The sequence below is a fragment of the Mustela putorius genome, unplaced genomic scaffold (assembly GCF_011764305.1).
Source record: "Mustela putorius furo isolate JIRA1106 unplaced genomic scaffold, ASM1176430v1.1 tig00000785_pilon_pilon_pilon, whole genome shotgun sequence".
Classification (NCBI taxonomy): Eukaryota; Metazoa; Chordata; class Mammalia; order Carnivora; family Mustelidae; genus Mustela; species Mustela putorius.
In genome coordinates, this window is record NW_025421480.1 from 6813669 (window position 1) to 6826913 (window position 13245).

Below are 13245 nucleotides of genomic sequence, written 5' to 3' on the forward strand. Positions count from 1 at the left end.
GGCTGCTGCTGCTGGACTCAGGTTTCTGGGTTCAGATATCTGCACAGCCACATGTTCCTAGGCCTCCATGGTAGGTGGATTCTGGGACCCACCTTGGAAGGGACTACAGTGTGTGAGCCTCCTGCTCTAAACGGACTCCCTTCAAGACCCGGCGTCAGTGGGCGTGGACAGCATTCCCACATCTAAAATGACATATTCTTTCAAGAACGGGATTGCTTTGAGTGATCAAACATTTTATATTACTGATCGAGAAGCTAGGACACCAGGTTCACATGATATTCTAGAAACCATGCTGAGTGATTTAAAACATCTTTTAACATTTACATGTGATTTTATAAAGTTCTAGAAATAAAGCCACAGTGTGCCTGTTAATGACATATTCTTAGCATGATAAGTGCCTAGTGAGTGTGGAGTTAGTGGTAAGGCAGGCAAGGTGAGTCTTGAAGAGATTTGGGCCTCATCAGCCAGGGCTTTGTTTCTGTTTTAAAAGAGAGCACAAGCAGAGGGAGTGGCAGGCAGAGGGAGAAGCAGGCTCCCAGCTGAGCAGGGAACCTGATACTGGGCTCCAACCCAGGACCCAGGGATCATGACGTGAGCCAAATGCAGATGCTTAACCTACTGAGCCACCCAGGTACCCTTGGGCTTTGAAATCAAATCTGTGGTGAAGAAGGACCTACTGCCAGGGCAACACCTACCTCAGAACTTTAGATTTCACGGATTCAAGGTCATGGTTGTGGGAGCTGCTCTGCTGTGTCCTTCCAGGTTCCTGCTCCCCGGCAGCCTCCTTAGGTTGCCCCCCACCCCAGATTCGTGCCCACTCTCCTCTGTGGGGTGTCCATTGTACTGGACCCAGCCTCAAGCTTCAGGCAGTGTCACAGGACAAGGAACACTAAGGACTCAAACAGAAGCAAAATTAGGGCTCTTCAAAGCTATCCAACTCCAGGTGCCTTTCCCACCTGGACAGCTTCTCAGGCACTATGGGGGAAAGCCAAGGCTTGGGGACACCATCCGGCCTTGTGTCCCCTTTCCTAGAGGGCAAAGTGACCTGCCCTTTCCCCGGGAAAGAGTGCTCATGGCTTTGCATTTGCAGAGCCTATTTCTGTGATGTCACCACCACGTACTGAGTGATCTTAAAAGAGTCCACAAATGCCAAACCTCTATTTACCAAAGAAAACAGTATTGAAGACGCTGAGGCCGACACAGAGACACATTGGGACCTTGCCCTCTTAGTGCTTGCTGTGGACGTCACGTGGGGAGGGAGGCCGAAGCACAAAGTCCTGGGTATGGATGGCCAACAGCACCATCTGTAAAGAGCTGGGCCTCCTTCTGGCCAGGAAACTACCAGGCCCTCACCATAACGTGTTTATTCCTTCACATCGTACATATTTACTGAATACCAATGTCGGGCCAGAAACCCAGCAAGGAGCTGGGGCTAGCTGTGAACAGGAAACCAAGCCTTTTTTCTCAGGGTTACTGCATTCTTGTCAAACAAACAGTAAACAGAGAAACGAACAAATTAACCAGAAGAGTATCAACAAGTTGTCAATGTACAGAATCAAGGGGTGGGGGAGGCGGTGCCCAATGGGCTGCACTGTTCTTTGGATTGGGAGGTGAAAGCAAGCTCTCTGGGGAAGTGACATTTAAGCTGAGATCTGACGGAGTTAAGAGCTGTTGATGCAAATGTCGGAAGAAAGAGCATGGCAGGCAGAGACAGCTGTTAACACCCAAATCCCAGGCACAGTGAGGCGTGGCATGTTCAAGGTGAGGCTGAATCCAGGCATGGTGGGGCAAGATGGAGCAGGAGCAGGGACTGGACAGACAGGGCTATGGAAGTCAGCATGAGCCATTCTGGTTTTGAGAGCAGAGTTCAGGAGCCATGAGAGGGCTATGGGTAAGGAAATGATGTGGTCTGACTGCAGTAAAGGTTATTACAGTGATGAGGTCTGGCAAATGCTCTGGAGTGGAAAGGGCTCCTGGGCCCTTCCAACACCTCACTGGTACTGCCTGCCTTTCAGACATGTGGGTCACCACTATCCACTCTGGGGCTAGTGGACACAGTGGCAAGGCCCTAGCCCATTGTTTTGCTCACACAAGTCCTAAGCTACTTGCCCAAGCATCTGTGGCATTTCCAACACAGTCTTCTCCTCTTACAGATTTTAAGACGTTAGCATGACACACAAGAGAGAATGGAAGCCCACTGTCCCACTGGGGATAGCAGTCCCACATATTCCCAGCTCACAGCTTGGCCAAGCTATGGCGTCCTGCCCCTGGCTATTGCTGACACTAAACTGGGGGACCTGGGAAGCTCATTGTCTCCCTGGGTTTCAATCTCTTCCCTTAGATGATGATAGTTAAGAGGTTCTTAACTTCTGGCCAGTCTAAAGAAAGCCAAGTGCACTATGAATATGTGATCATATTTTTCATTTCAGGGTGTGTTCATGGTCCCTTGTTGTCAGGCTATGGGTTGAAAACTCTAGACCGGGATGGCTCCTAGTTTGCCTTTCAACGGATGATCAGGTGACCGACCGCATCCGTGATTAGAGCCTTCCCTCTCATCGATACTGGTTTTGTAATAGCACCTCCAGCTACTCTGCCTTTCACAAACAAGTGAGGGGAGAAGTAGAAGGGATCTAAAGGAAAGAAAAGGAGAAAAAAAAAAAAAAAAGAACACAACAGGATCATGAGCCAAAAGATGTGTGACCTGAAGAAATCTTTGGCTTTCCATGTCCCTGAAACTCAATTCTATCCTCATCGCTAAGCTCATAATGACAGGTACAGAGCCCTCTGTTGGCACAAGAATGTTTATAAGTTACATCTGATACCTTTCCTTCCTTTAAAGCTCAGTTATTTAGGATATTTATTGAACTGTGCACACATACTAGCATACGTGGAACAGAGTTAAGGGGTACTTGAATGTATTGTGTTAATAGACATGTAATTTAATTTTATGTATCAAAAAATTACTAGCACACTAAATTATGTCTTCACAAATACTATTAAGACAAAGCTAAATTACAAAAAAAAAGGTGATTCAATTTAAAGTGAATTAAAAACTATTAAGTCTGAAGGAGACCAGAACGAGCATGATTCTGCAGGGGGCATGTGAGTCAGCGGTCAGGCAAACAGGGAAGGGTCACTTTCAGAGTCCTTCCAGCCGACGGTGAAAGAAAGTATTAGAATAGTAAGGAAAGGCGAGGCTGTCTATAGGTTAGTCTATAATTCTCAGGCTACAGTTTTTTCTTTATAAAATTTTTCCAACTCCCCAAAACTTTTCTCTCAGCTACCTGTCTTTGATACTTCCACATGGAGCTTCATATTCTTAAGTGGGATGAAATGAAATAAGTCACTGTGGAATTCGATCTTGAAAATATCCAATCAACAGAGTGGCTGCTGTTTTCCATTATATTACAATGTCATCATGTGCATGTCAGATGTACTTACATTTTTCAGGTGGCGTTATTGTAATAGTCTGAGCTGTAAATTCTTCATCAAAATATCTGGTATCTGTCTCAGATGTTACTTGAGGCTTAAAAGGAGGTACAAGCTACAAGAAGAAAGAAAAAGCGTACTGTTAACAGATTCCAGTTTAGGAAAATTCATTTCTAGAATAAAATTAAAGAGCAAATAATTAACGGAACAGTGCAAAAAACCCAGACCACTGAGTCACTGCATATGGGAGATGTGGCGTTTGGCTTCCCAGTCAACAGTCTGAGTGCAGAACAGGAGGTACTTGGTTGTTCTGTGTAAAATTTAACGATTATGTGAAACAGAACAAATGAGAACCACACAGTAGGGTGCAAAGAGGATACTGAAAAGTCCTAATTTCCCCACCAATCACAAACATATACACAAACCATATGGATGCAAACCCTGGTGACAAAATGCAGGCCCTCCCCGGAGCCAGGAAAACACAACTTGTGTCCTAGTCTCTTCCTTGTACCTGGTCCAAGAGCTTATTAGTAAGAACACAACTTAATGATACCGTTACTCCCCAGGTCACAGAGTGCTGCCCCTATCCTTGGCAAAGAAATACATCCGCTTGGTTGAGATGGGCATGAACGCCTGCCCCTGCTCGGGGTCAGGGGTCTAGGGAGCCCCTGAAGTTAAATGCGAATGTTTGTTTGCTTCCGATCCCAAGAGGGGACCAGGACCCAAAAGAGAGAGGGACTGCTCTAGGACTGACGGGGCTGAACACCTCACAGATGCAGCAGGCATGGTGCAGGGCAAGTCTGGGGCTGCTGAAGGTCGCAGAAGCCCAAGCCTCTGGGACCTCTGCTGGCAAGGATGAGCAGGAGCGGGGTGGGACTCCTGCTCCTCATGGCTCCAGCCTCACAGGAGAACACGAGGAGCCCGTCCCAGGGCCTGGAGTCTCAGCACCCACTCTCATGGGTACCCCGCCCAACAGGAGATGCTGCTTTTAGGAGAAAATTCCCAAGTGGACAGAAATACAGAGAGACGAGTGACAGAAATCAATTATGTTTTATAAAAATTTCACAGAAACAAACAGAAACACACAACTGGCTTTAGCTCAATGCGTTTTTCCACTCTTGTCACCAAATTCATGTTAAATCATAAGGCAAAAATCTTTACATTGCTCTCTAAGCAAAGTTTTCAAAAAAAAAAAACCAGGGAGTGAGCAAAATGAAAAGCATGTTTTTTGAATAAAGAACCCCACACTTCTGTTTATGCCACATGTAACCAACAGCATTTGAAAAAATGTTATTTGACAGTGACTGAGCGTGCGGGCGTGCGCACAGGCAGGCGGAGGGGGAGAGAGCAGCAGGCTCCCCGCTGAGCAGGAAGACCCACGCGGGTCTCGATCCCACGATCCCGAGATCACCACCGGAGCCGAAGGCAGCCGCTTAACCGCCTGAGCCACCCAGGTGCCCCATAACAGCATTTTTAATCCCTTTGCTTCCTACCATTCTTTCTTCAGTCTCAGGACGCAGCTAGTCTAAAGTCTCCGTTATGAGCGGCCACTTTTTGGGGGAGGACCCCGCAGGCGCCCCTGCGGACGGGGTGGTGGGTGGCTCTCCCGCGCCCCCAACCTCCGCGGGGCCGAGCTCCTCGGTCGGGGAGGGGGCGGGCCCTGCTCTGGGCCGCTGCCCCGGCCGTGCACCCGCGCTCCGCGGCCGGAGAGCTCCCCTCCCCCACGCAGACGCGAGGGCCGGCCTTTCCGGGGCACCGCACACCCCAACAACAACGGTCACCGGGACCAGACAACCGGCCCTTTCCAAACTTTTTGGAAACCGAGCGGTGACGGCCTCTGCCCGCAGGAGACTGGAGGCTGCGACTCGGGTTGGGGTCACCAGTCCACAAATGCCCCCCAGAACGGTTCTTCCTCATCCTTCCCATCAGAACTTCACCACAAAGAAAGGCTTTTTGGCAGAATTGGGCTTCGGGGCGCGCTCACCTCTGCCCGCCCTCCCAGCTGCTGCCTCCTGCGGCGAGGACGGCCACCTGCCTGCGCGGTCCGGGAAAGCTGCTCTCCTCTCAGGGGAGCGCCGGCGCGGCCCCTGAAACTCCACCGAAATGGACAGATCTTCAAAGAGCCTCCGAAGGTGCCCGAGCCAGCCTCCGCTCCGAAGGCTTCTGGCCGTGCTCCTGGACGCCTCCTCTCCTCACGCGGCTTTCTCGCGCTTCAACAGGAGCTTCGACACGTGCTTCGACACGCCTCTCAACAGCGGACGCTACGCAGCTACGCATGCGCGCGCACGAGCGCAAGATAGACGCGCGTCCCTCTCCGGCCGCCGCCATGACACCTTCTCCTAACGACACGTCAGCTCCGTGACGGCGACGGAACAATTAAGAACAATTTTATTGAGGTACGACTGACAGGCAGTAAGCCGTCCGTGTTACAGTTTGACGGGCTTTGACTTACATACAGGACCGTGAAACTGCCACCCAAATCAAGATGGCGAAGGGTCTGTTTCCTCATGAGCCTGTTGGGAGCCGCGCTCCCTCCTCGGCCCTGGCAGGCAACCACCGGCGTGCTTTCTGCCACGATGCCTTTGTATTTTCCGGGCTTTGATGTAAACAGAGCCCCACAGCACGTATCCTTTGTCTGACATTTTGGCATTTAGCATGATTATTTCGACGACCATCCCTGTCCCTTCCCGCGTCACCAGCCCCCCTCGCCCCCCTGCCGCTGGGTAACACTCGGCACAGGTGTGCCCGCACCCATCTGTCCGCGACCTGTCCTCGGACACGGGGGCTGCTTCTGGTTTGCGGCTATGGCAAATCTGCTCAGACTCCTGGGGGTCCGAGGCTGTAGAGAGAGGAGATTTTATTTATCTCGGACAAATACCGAAGTCCTGAATGGCTGGGTCGCACGCTAGACACTACCCCCAGGTACGACAGTTCCAGGCGCTCCCGGTTCTCGCCCGCACGGGTTTGGTGGGTCTTTTCAACAGCAGACATTCCAGTGTGTGGTGGTGGTTCGCTGTGGGTTTAATTTATATTTCGGGTGAGTTTACGTGCTCTTTGGGGAAGGGTCTGTTCAGATCGTTGCTCCGCCCCCTTCTGGTCCACGAGTTTGGAGAGTTCTTTCCATAATCTGCATGCAGGTCTTTAATCAGATCTGTGATTTGTAACTGTTCTTCCCGTTAGTGACTTTTCCTTTCATTTTTTTTTTCTTTTTATTTATTTTCAGCGTAACAGTATTCACTGTTTTTGCACCACACCCAGAGCTCCATGCAGTAAGTGCCCTCTCCAATACCCACCACCTGTTTCCTTTCATTTCTTAACAGGGCCTTCTAAAGAACACACATACCTAATTACGCGATCATCTGATTTATCAATTTTTCTTTATGGATCATGCACTGCCCTCATCTATGGAATCTGCATAACCTAACACCGCCAAGATTTTCTCCTATGTCCTTTTCTAGAAAGCTCTACACTTAGGACTGTTTTGAGTTAATTTTGTATGTGCTGCAAATTAAAAAAAAAAATAGAGATGTCCAATTGTTTCATCAGAATTTGAACTGAACTATCTTTGCACGTCTATTTTAAGTCATTTAACCATATACGTGTGGGTCTAGATTTCTAGGTTCTCTATGGGCAAATAAAAAATGTTACTTGTGCAGGGGCACTTGGGAGACCGACTCAGTCTGTTACATGTCCAGTTCTTGATTTTGGCTCAGCTCATGATCTCCGGGTCCTGGGATTGAGCCCTACATAAGGGCTGCACTCAGCAGGGAGTCTGCTTGAGATTCTCATTCTACCTTTGCCCCTCCCCTACCAACACATACTCTCTAAATTAACTAAATCTTAAAAAAAAAAAAAAAGATATTATCTGTCTATAACAAACTGTCCTGATTACTGTAACTTACTAAGTCTTGAAGTTGTAGGTAATGTAGGCTCTCCAACTTGTTTTCCTGACAAAGGTGTTTTGGCTACCCCAAGTCCTTAGCTTTCCATATGAATTCTAGAATCAACCTAACAATTTCTACAAAATAGCCAGCTAGGCTAATCTTGATAGGATTGTGTTGAATTTATGTATCCATTTTGAGAGAGATATCATCCTAAAAATATTGCGTCTTCTAAACCATGAACATATTAGACCTCTCCATTGCTTGAGGTAGTCTTTAATTTCTCTATAGTATTTTTTAGTTTACAGCATGAAGGGCTTTCACATCTTTTGTCAAAAGTATCCCTTAGGGGGGTTAACCTACTGGGTGGTTCAGTGGGCTAAAGCCTCTGCCTTCAGCTCAGGTCATGATCCCAGTATCCTGGGATCAAGCCCCTAGTAGGGCTCTCTGCTCAGTGGGGAGCCCACTTCCTCCTCTCTCTCTGCTTGCTTCTCTGCCTACTTGTGATCTCCATCTGTCAAGTAAATAAATAAAAAATCTTAAAAAAAAAAAGTATCCCTAAGTACTTCATACTTCTGTTGCTATGATAAGTAATTTCTTCTTAGTCTCCATTTATTTTTATATCATGCAATCTTTTGTATATTTACTTTGTATCAAATAAATAATGGGTTAAACATTTATAGGTTTTTTTTTTTATAGATTCCAGCTGATTTTCTATGTAGGTAATCATATTGTCCATGAATAAGACAGATTTACTTCTTTCTTTACAATCTGAATGCATTTAATTTCTTTTCCTTGCCTTACTGCACTGGCCAGAACCTCCAGTACAATGTTGAACAGAGTGAACATCTTCACCTTGTAAAATCACTCCGACTGTCTCCAGTAGGGTATTAGCGATAAGTTTTCCCTAGATGTCCTTTATCAGAGTGGAGAAGTTTCTCATTCATAGATTACTGGGAGTATTTTAGTCTGCTCTTTATTTAAATCAGATGGATGTTGAATTTTCTTGAATGCCTTTTTTTTCTGCATCCAATGAAATAACCATGTGTATTTCTTTCGTAGTTATTATCAATATGGTAAATTATAATGATTGATTTTAAATATTAAACCAACTTTGTATTTCTAGAATAAACCCCACTTGGTAATGATGTGCTATTCTTTTATTTATTGTTAGATTTGATTTGATAAAATTATGTGAGGTATTTTTACACATATATTAATTAAAGAAATTGGTCTATAGTTTTCTTGTATTATCTTTGCCTGCTTTTGGTATCAGGTTAAGCTAGCCTCATAGAATGAACTGGGAAATACTGCCTTTTTCTTTGGTTCTCTGGAGGAATCTGTGTAGAACGGATACTACTCCTCACTTAAATGTTTGGGAATTTATTGGTGAAGGCATATGGGTTGGAAGTGTTCTTTCTGAGAAGTATATTTTTAACTACAAATATAATTTCTTTAACACATACCAGGCTATCCATGATATCTATTTCTTCATGGTAATTTACATCTTTCAAGGGATTTGTCCATTTCAGTAACATTTTTGATTTTATGGACATGAAGATTATCATGCTATTTCCTATTATCCATTTAATACCCATAAAATCTGTAGCAAATCCACCCCTCTCATTCGTGGTATTAATAACTTATCTTCTTTTCTATTCACTTTGGTTAGAAATTTATCAACTTGTTAATCTTCTCAAAGAACCACCTTTCCTTTCATCAATTTTCTGGGGTTTTTTTTTGTTTGTTTTTTATTTCACCAACTGCTGCCCCCATCTTTATTAATTCCTTTCTTCTGATTACATTTGAATTTAATTCATTCTTCTTTTTCTAGTTTCTCAAAATGGATCTCAGACCTTTCTTCTTTCTGAATATCGTCCTTTAGTACTACTCCTTGAGGTATTAGCTGTAGCCCACAGCAAAACATGTTTTGTTTTCATTTTTAGTCAGTTCAGAATACTACTTTCCCTTTTTTTGACCCATCGATTATTTAAAATTGCACTTAGTTTCCAAATACTTGAGGATTTTCCATATATCTTTATTTTGATTTCCAATTTTATTCCTGTTTCATTCAAAGAGACCATGCCTCAAATTATTTGAATCCTTTAAAATCTATAGAGTTGTTTTGCTCAAAATATGGTATATCGGGGCAAATGTTCTGTGTGATCTTGAGAAGAAGAAATGTTCTTCTGTTGTCGGGTGTTGTTCTATAAATGTCAATTAGATTAAACTGGTTGATGGTATTGCTAGTGTCTTCTATAAACTTGCTGACTTTCTCTCTGGTTCTTCTATCAATTATTTAGAGAGAGGTATTACTATGTCAAACTATAATGTGTATTTGTCTTTTTTCTTGCGGTCCTATTAGTTTTTGTTTTATGTACTTTAAGATTTGTTATTAGATGCAAAAATAATTAAGATTTTTACATCCTCTTGATGAATGGATCCCTTTACTATTATGAAATGATCTGCCTTACTAACCCTGGTGCTATTACTTGCTTTGAAATCTTCATATAATAATAATAATACAGCCAGTCACTCTAGTGTTCTTTTGAGATAACATGAGCATGGTATATCATTTTTCCATCATTTTATTTTTATCTACTTATAATTTGCATTTAAAGTGGGTTTCTTATAGGCAGCATATAGGTGATTCTTGCTTTTTTTCAATCTGACAATCTTTTGTTTTATTTTTTTAAAAGATTTTATTTATTTATTGAGAAAGTGATAGTGTGAGCAAGGAGAAGGGCAGAAAGAGAGAATCTCAAGCAAGCATGGAGCTTAATGCAGGGCTTGATCCTGTGACCCAGGGATTATGACCTAAGATGAAATCAAGAGTCAGAGGCCCAACCAACTGAGCCACCCAGGCACCTCTGATCTGACAATCTCTTTTAAGGGCGATTATTTAGATCACTTGCTCTCAATGTGATTACTGATATGGTTGAGATGAAACAAGCTTAACATTTATCTCAGCTGGGACTTTATTTTGCACAACATTATACCCCTGATTCCTAAAACAGTGCCTGCCACTTAGCGGCATGAATAAATGAATCATTATTCAATCTTGGTGCTCAAGTGAGATGTCATAGAGCATTTAGAAATGAGAAGACTGAAGCTAAAGTAAGTAAAATGACTTGCTGAAGATGATACAAGTAGCAACAGAAGCAGCAAACCCTCTGTCTCTGGATCCCAAGCTCTCCCTACTGTGGTGCCTGCAAAGACAGCATGAAAATGCTTTTTGCTTTTGACTGCTTCTCCTGATATTAGTCATAGTCAAGCCATGCACGCTGGGGGCACATTTCCTCCCTTCAGTTCACACACGGAAGCAAAACACGACACAGTCAAGTATGAACATCCACACAGGGAAGCAAGAAACCAATTTCTGTACATGGGGAAAGGTGTGAGAGAGAATGTGCAAAGAACGGCCACAGACCCCAACAGAGGTGCTACCACACACATCCTAGGTATGCCCAGCTGCGGGTTTCCTCTGACTCCCAGAGTATATATTCACTTTAAACAACTGGTCACATTCAAATATTTCATTCTTATGGGCTGCATTGTGCCCCCTCCTCCCCATCCATATGTTGGGAGTCCGAGCCCCCAGGGACTGTGCTGGGAGACAGGGTCTTCAAAGAGGTGATTACATTAGAATGAAGTGTTAGTGTGGGCCTTAGTCCAACCTAACAGATGTCCTTGTAAGAAGAGGAAATGTGGACACAGAGGGACTCCAGACACACACACATGGAGGAAAGATCGTGTGAGGAGGAACAGAGAAGGCAGCCATCTACAAGCCAAGGAAAGAGGCTTCAGAAAAAACCAACCGTGCCAGTATCTTGACCTTGAACATCCAGCTCCCAGAACCATGGGAAAACAAATTTCTGTTAAGTCACCCAGGCTGTGGTACTCAGTTAACACAGACTAACACATTAATTTTCTATTTTGCCTTTAAACCAGTATCATCTTAATTTTCCCTCCCCTGCTCTGGACACATATCTCAAAATACTCCTGTATCCACTGACACACTGCAGACTCTTGTTGAGGAATGCCGACATACTGGCTGAGGCAGAAGCACCCAAGTATAAATCTCAGCTACCTTTAGATGTTAACTCAAAGAATGTCATTAACTACAAATCTGAAATATTTTCCCAACAGATGCTTTAAACCTCCAAAGTATCTGTCTTTGAAAGCTCACTGGTTTTCAGGAAATGTAGCTCCGGACAATGTAAACAGGAAGATCACAGTGCTGGCTTGAGGGCTGTGCTTCCAGTTTACCGACAAGGCATTATCAGAGCTGTGTTTCCTTGTGCGGCCTCAAGACCACAGGGTGGTGGCAATACGGCAGCCCCCGAAATCCTTCCACACTGACCCTCTCCCAGATTTTACATGGTACCAAGTCACTATATCATTTGCTATCTTTCTAAAGCACTATGTTTCTTTCCTGTAAGTGAAAGAACAGAAAACAAGCCCCTGAACTTGTTAGAGTAAGTTGCAGTCCCTACTCCTGGTATGCGGCTGGAGGGACAGCAGGGGAGTATGGACGCCAAGGCCGCTGAGGGTCAGTCTCCCCGACCTTCCTCAGCAACAAATCAATTGCTACCTCCCGGTCTCTCTGTTCTTTCTTCTGTTTTCAGTGTTGGTGTTCTAGAAATAGACAGCAGGGCTTGAAAACTGCAGGGAAAGCTCATACAGACAGTGACTATAGAACCTCAACCATTAACCTATTTGAATACTATGTCCACCACTCTGATAGGGATCAAAAAGCCTGGGAACACAGACACTGGCAATAAAAACTGCCACCACTAATCAAGGCTTAGATTTACCACAGACGATAAACTAATGCTGTAATTCTACATCTTTAAAACCATTCAAGAGAGTAACTAAGCTTAGGTAGGGACTCTAGTTTATTTAATCTCTGTTCTCCTGAAAAGCTTTTTGTTTTTTGTGGGTTTTGAGAGAGAGAGAGAGAGACCACACAAGTGGGAGGTGGGGTTACAGCAGAAGAGAGAGAGAGAGAACCTCAAGCAGGCTCCACACCCAGCACAGAGCCTGGCAAGTGGGACTCGATCTCATGATCCCAAAACCATGACCTGGGCTGAAATCAAGAGTCAGATGCTCAACTGACTAAGCCACCAGGTGCCCCTCCTGAAAAACTCGTTTTATGCTTTGTGGGTATATATACTATACACACACACACACACACACACACACACACATGAAAAGTGGGAATATGGAAAGAAGATTATTTCTAGCAAAACTAATAAACCTATAGCAAACATTGCTTACTTATATTATCTGTTAAGATTTATAATACCAATTAAGATTTCTTGACAAGTGACCAGAAACTCAAATACCTATCCTTCATTTTCACAAAACCACACAATAGTAATTCATGTTCATAATGTTGAACTTGATCCTATTAAAAAAATGCACCAAGGTTCTCAAGGTATATATCACACTAATATACAAATATTATATCATAACTTGAGTGCAGCAAAGTGAGTATTTCAGCTATAACATTAACTGTTTAATTAATACATCTGTTTTCCCTGCTGGAACTTAGAAGGGCTTTTTAACATACAGTATGCATGGTCTGCACTGCTCAGAAAGTGATCCCCGGAAATGTGAACTCATATTTTCTTTTCCTTGAGCAATTTCCTCATTTAAAAAAACAGCTTCACAAACATTCCGCTGGCTGTGGGTCTGTGGACAGGTGATGCTGGTCACAAACATTCACAAGCACGTTACATCACTGGAGTACTCAGTTATACTTGGAGAATAGTTGCTTACGGAGGTAAGTAAAACAACTCTTGTTAGTGAAACAGAGCCCTCTCTGAAAGGCAGGAGATGGTAGTAAAAAGACTTTGCCACTATGGAGGTGAGGATGGGCAAGCTGCATCCATTATAGACCCCAGGATTTCACCAAGAACTTGCTGGAACA

The 13245-nt window shown here is 44.3% G+C and overlaps 1 protein-coding gene and 1 long non-coding RNA gene across 5 annotated transcripts in view; one reads left to right on the forward strand and one right to left on the reverse strand.

Moving 5' to 3' along the window:
• AKT3 (AKT serine/threonine kinase 3) overlaps window positions 1–13245 on the reverse strand; it is a 302994-nt gene that overhangs the window by 6664 nt on the left and 283085 nt on the right. For all 4 annotated transcript variants that reach the window (XM_045084745.1, XM_045084743.1, XM_045084744.1 and 1 more), the window contains one exon: window positions 3442–3544. In XM_045084745.1, the coding sequence (XP_044940680.1) occupies window positions 3442–3544 (103 nt within the window). The remainder of the gene's footprint in view (window positions 1–3441; window positions 3545–13245) is intronic.
• LOC106006224 lies at window positions 5518–7087 on the forward strand. Its single transcript, XR_006608020.1, has 2 exons — window positions 5518–6351; window positions 6750–7087. It is a non-coding gene; the product is annotated as an uncharacterized LOC106006224 (long non-coding RNA).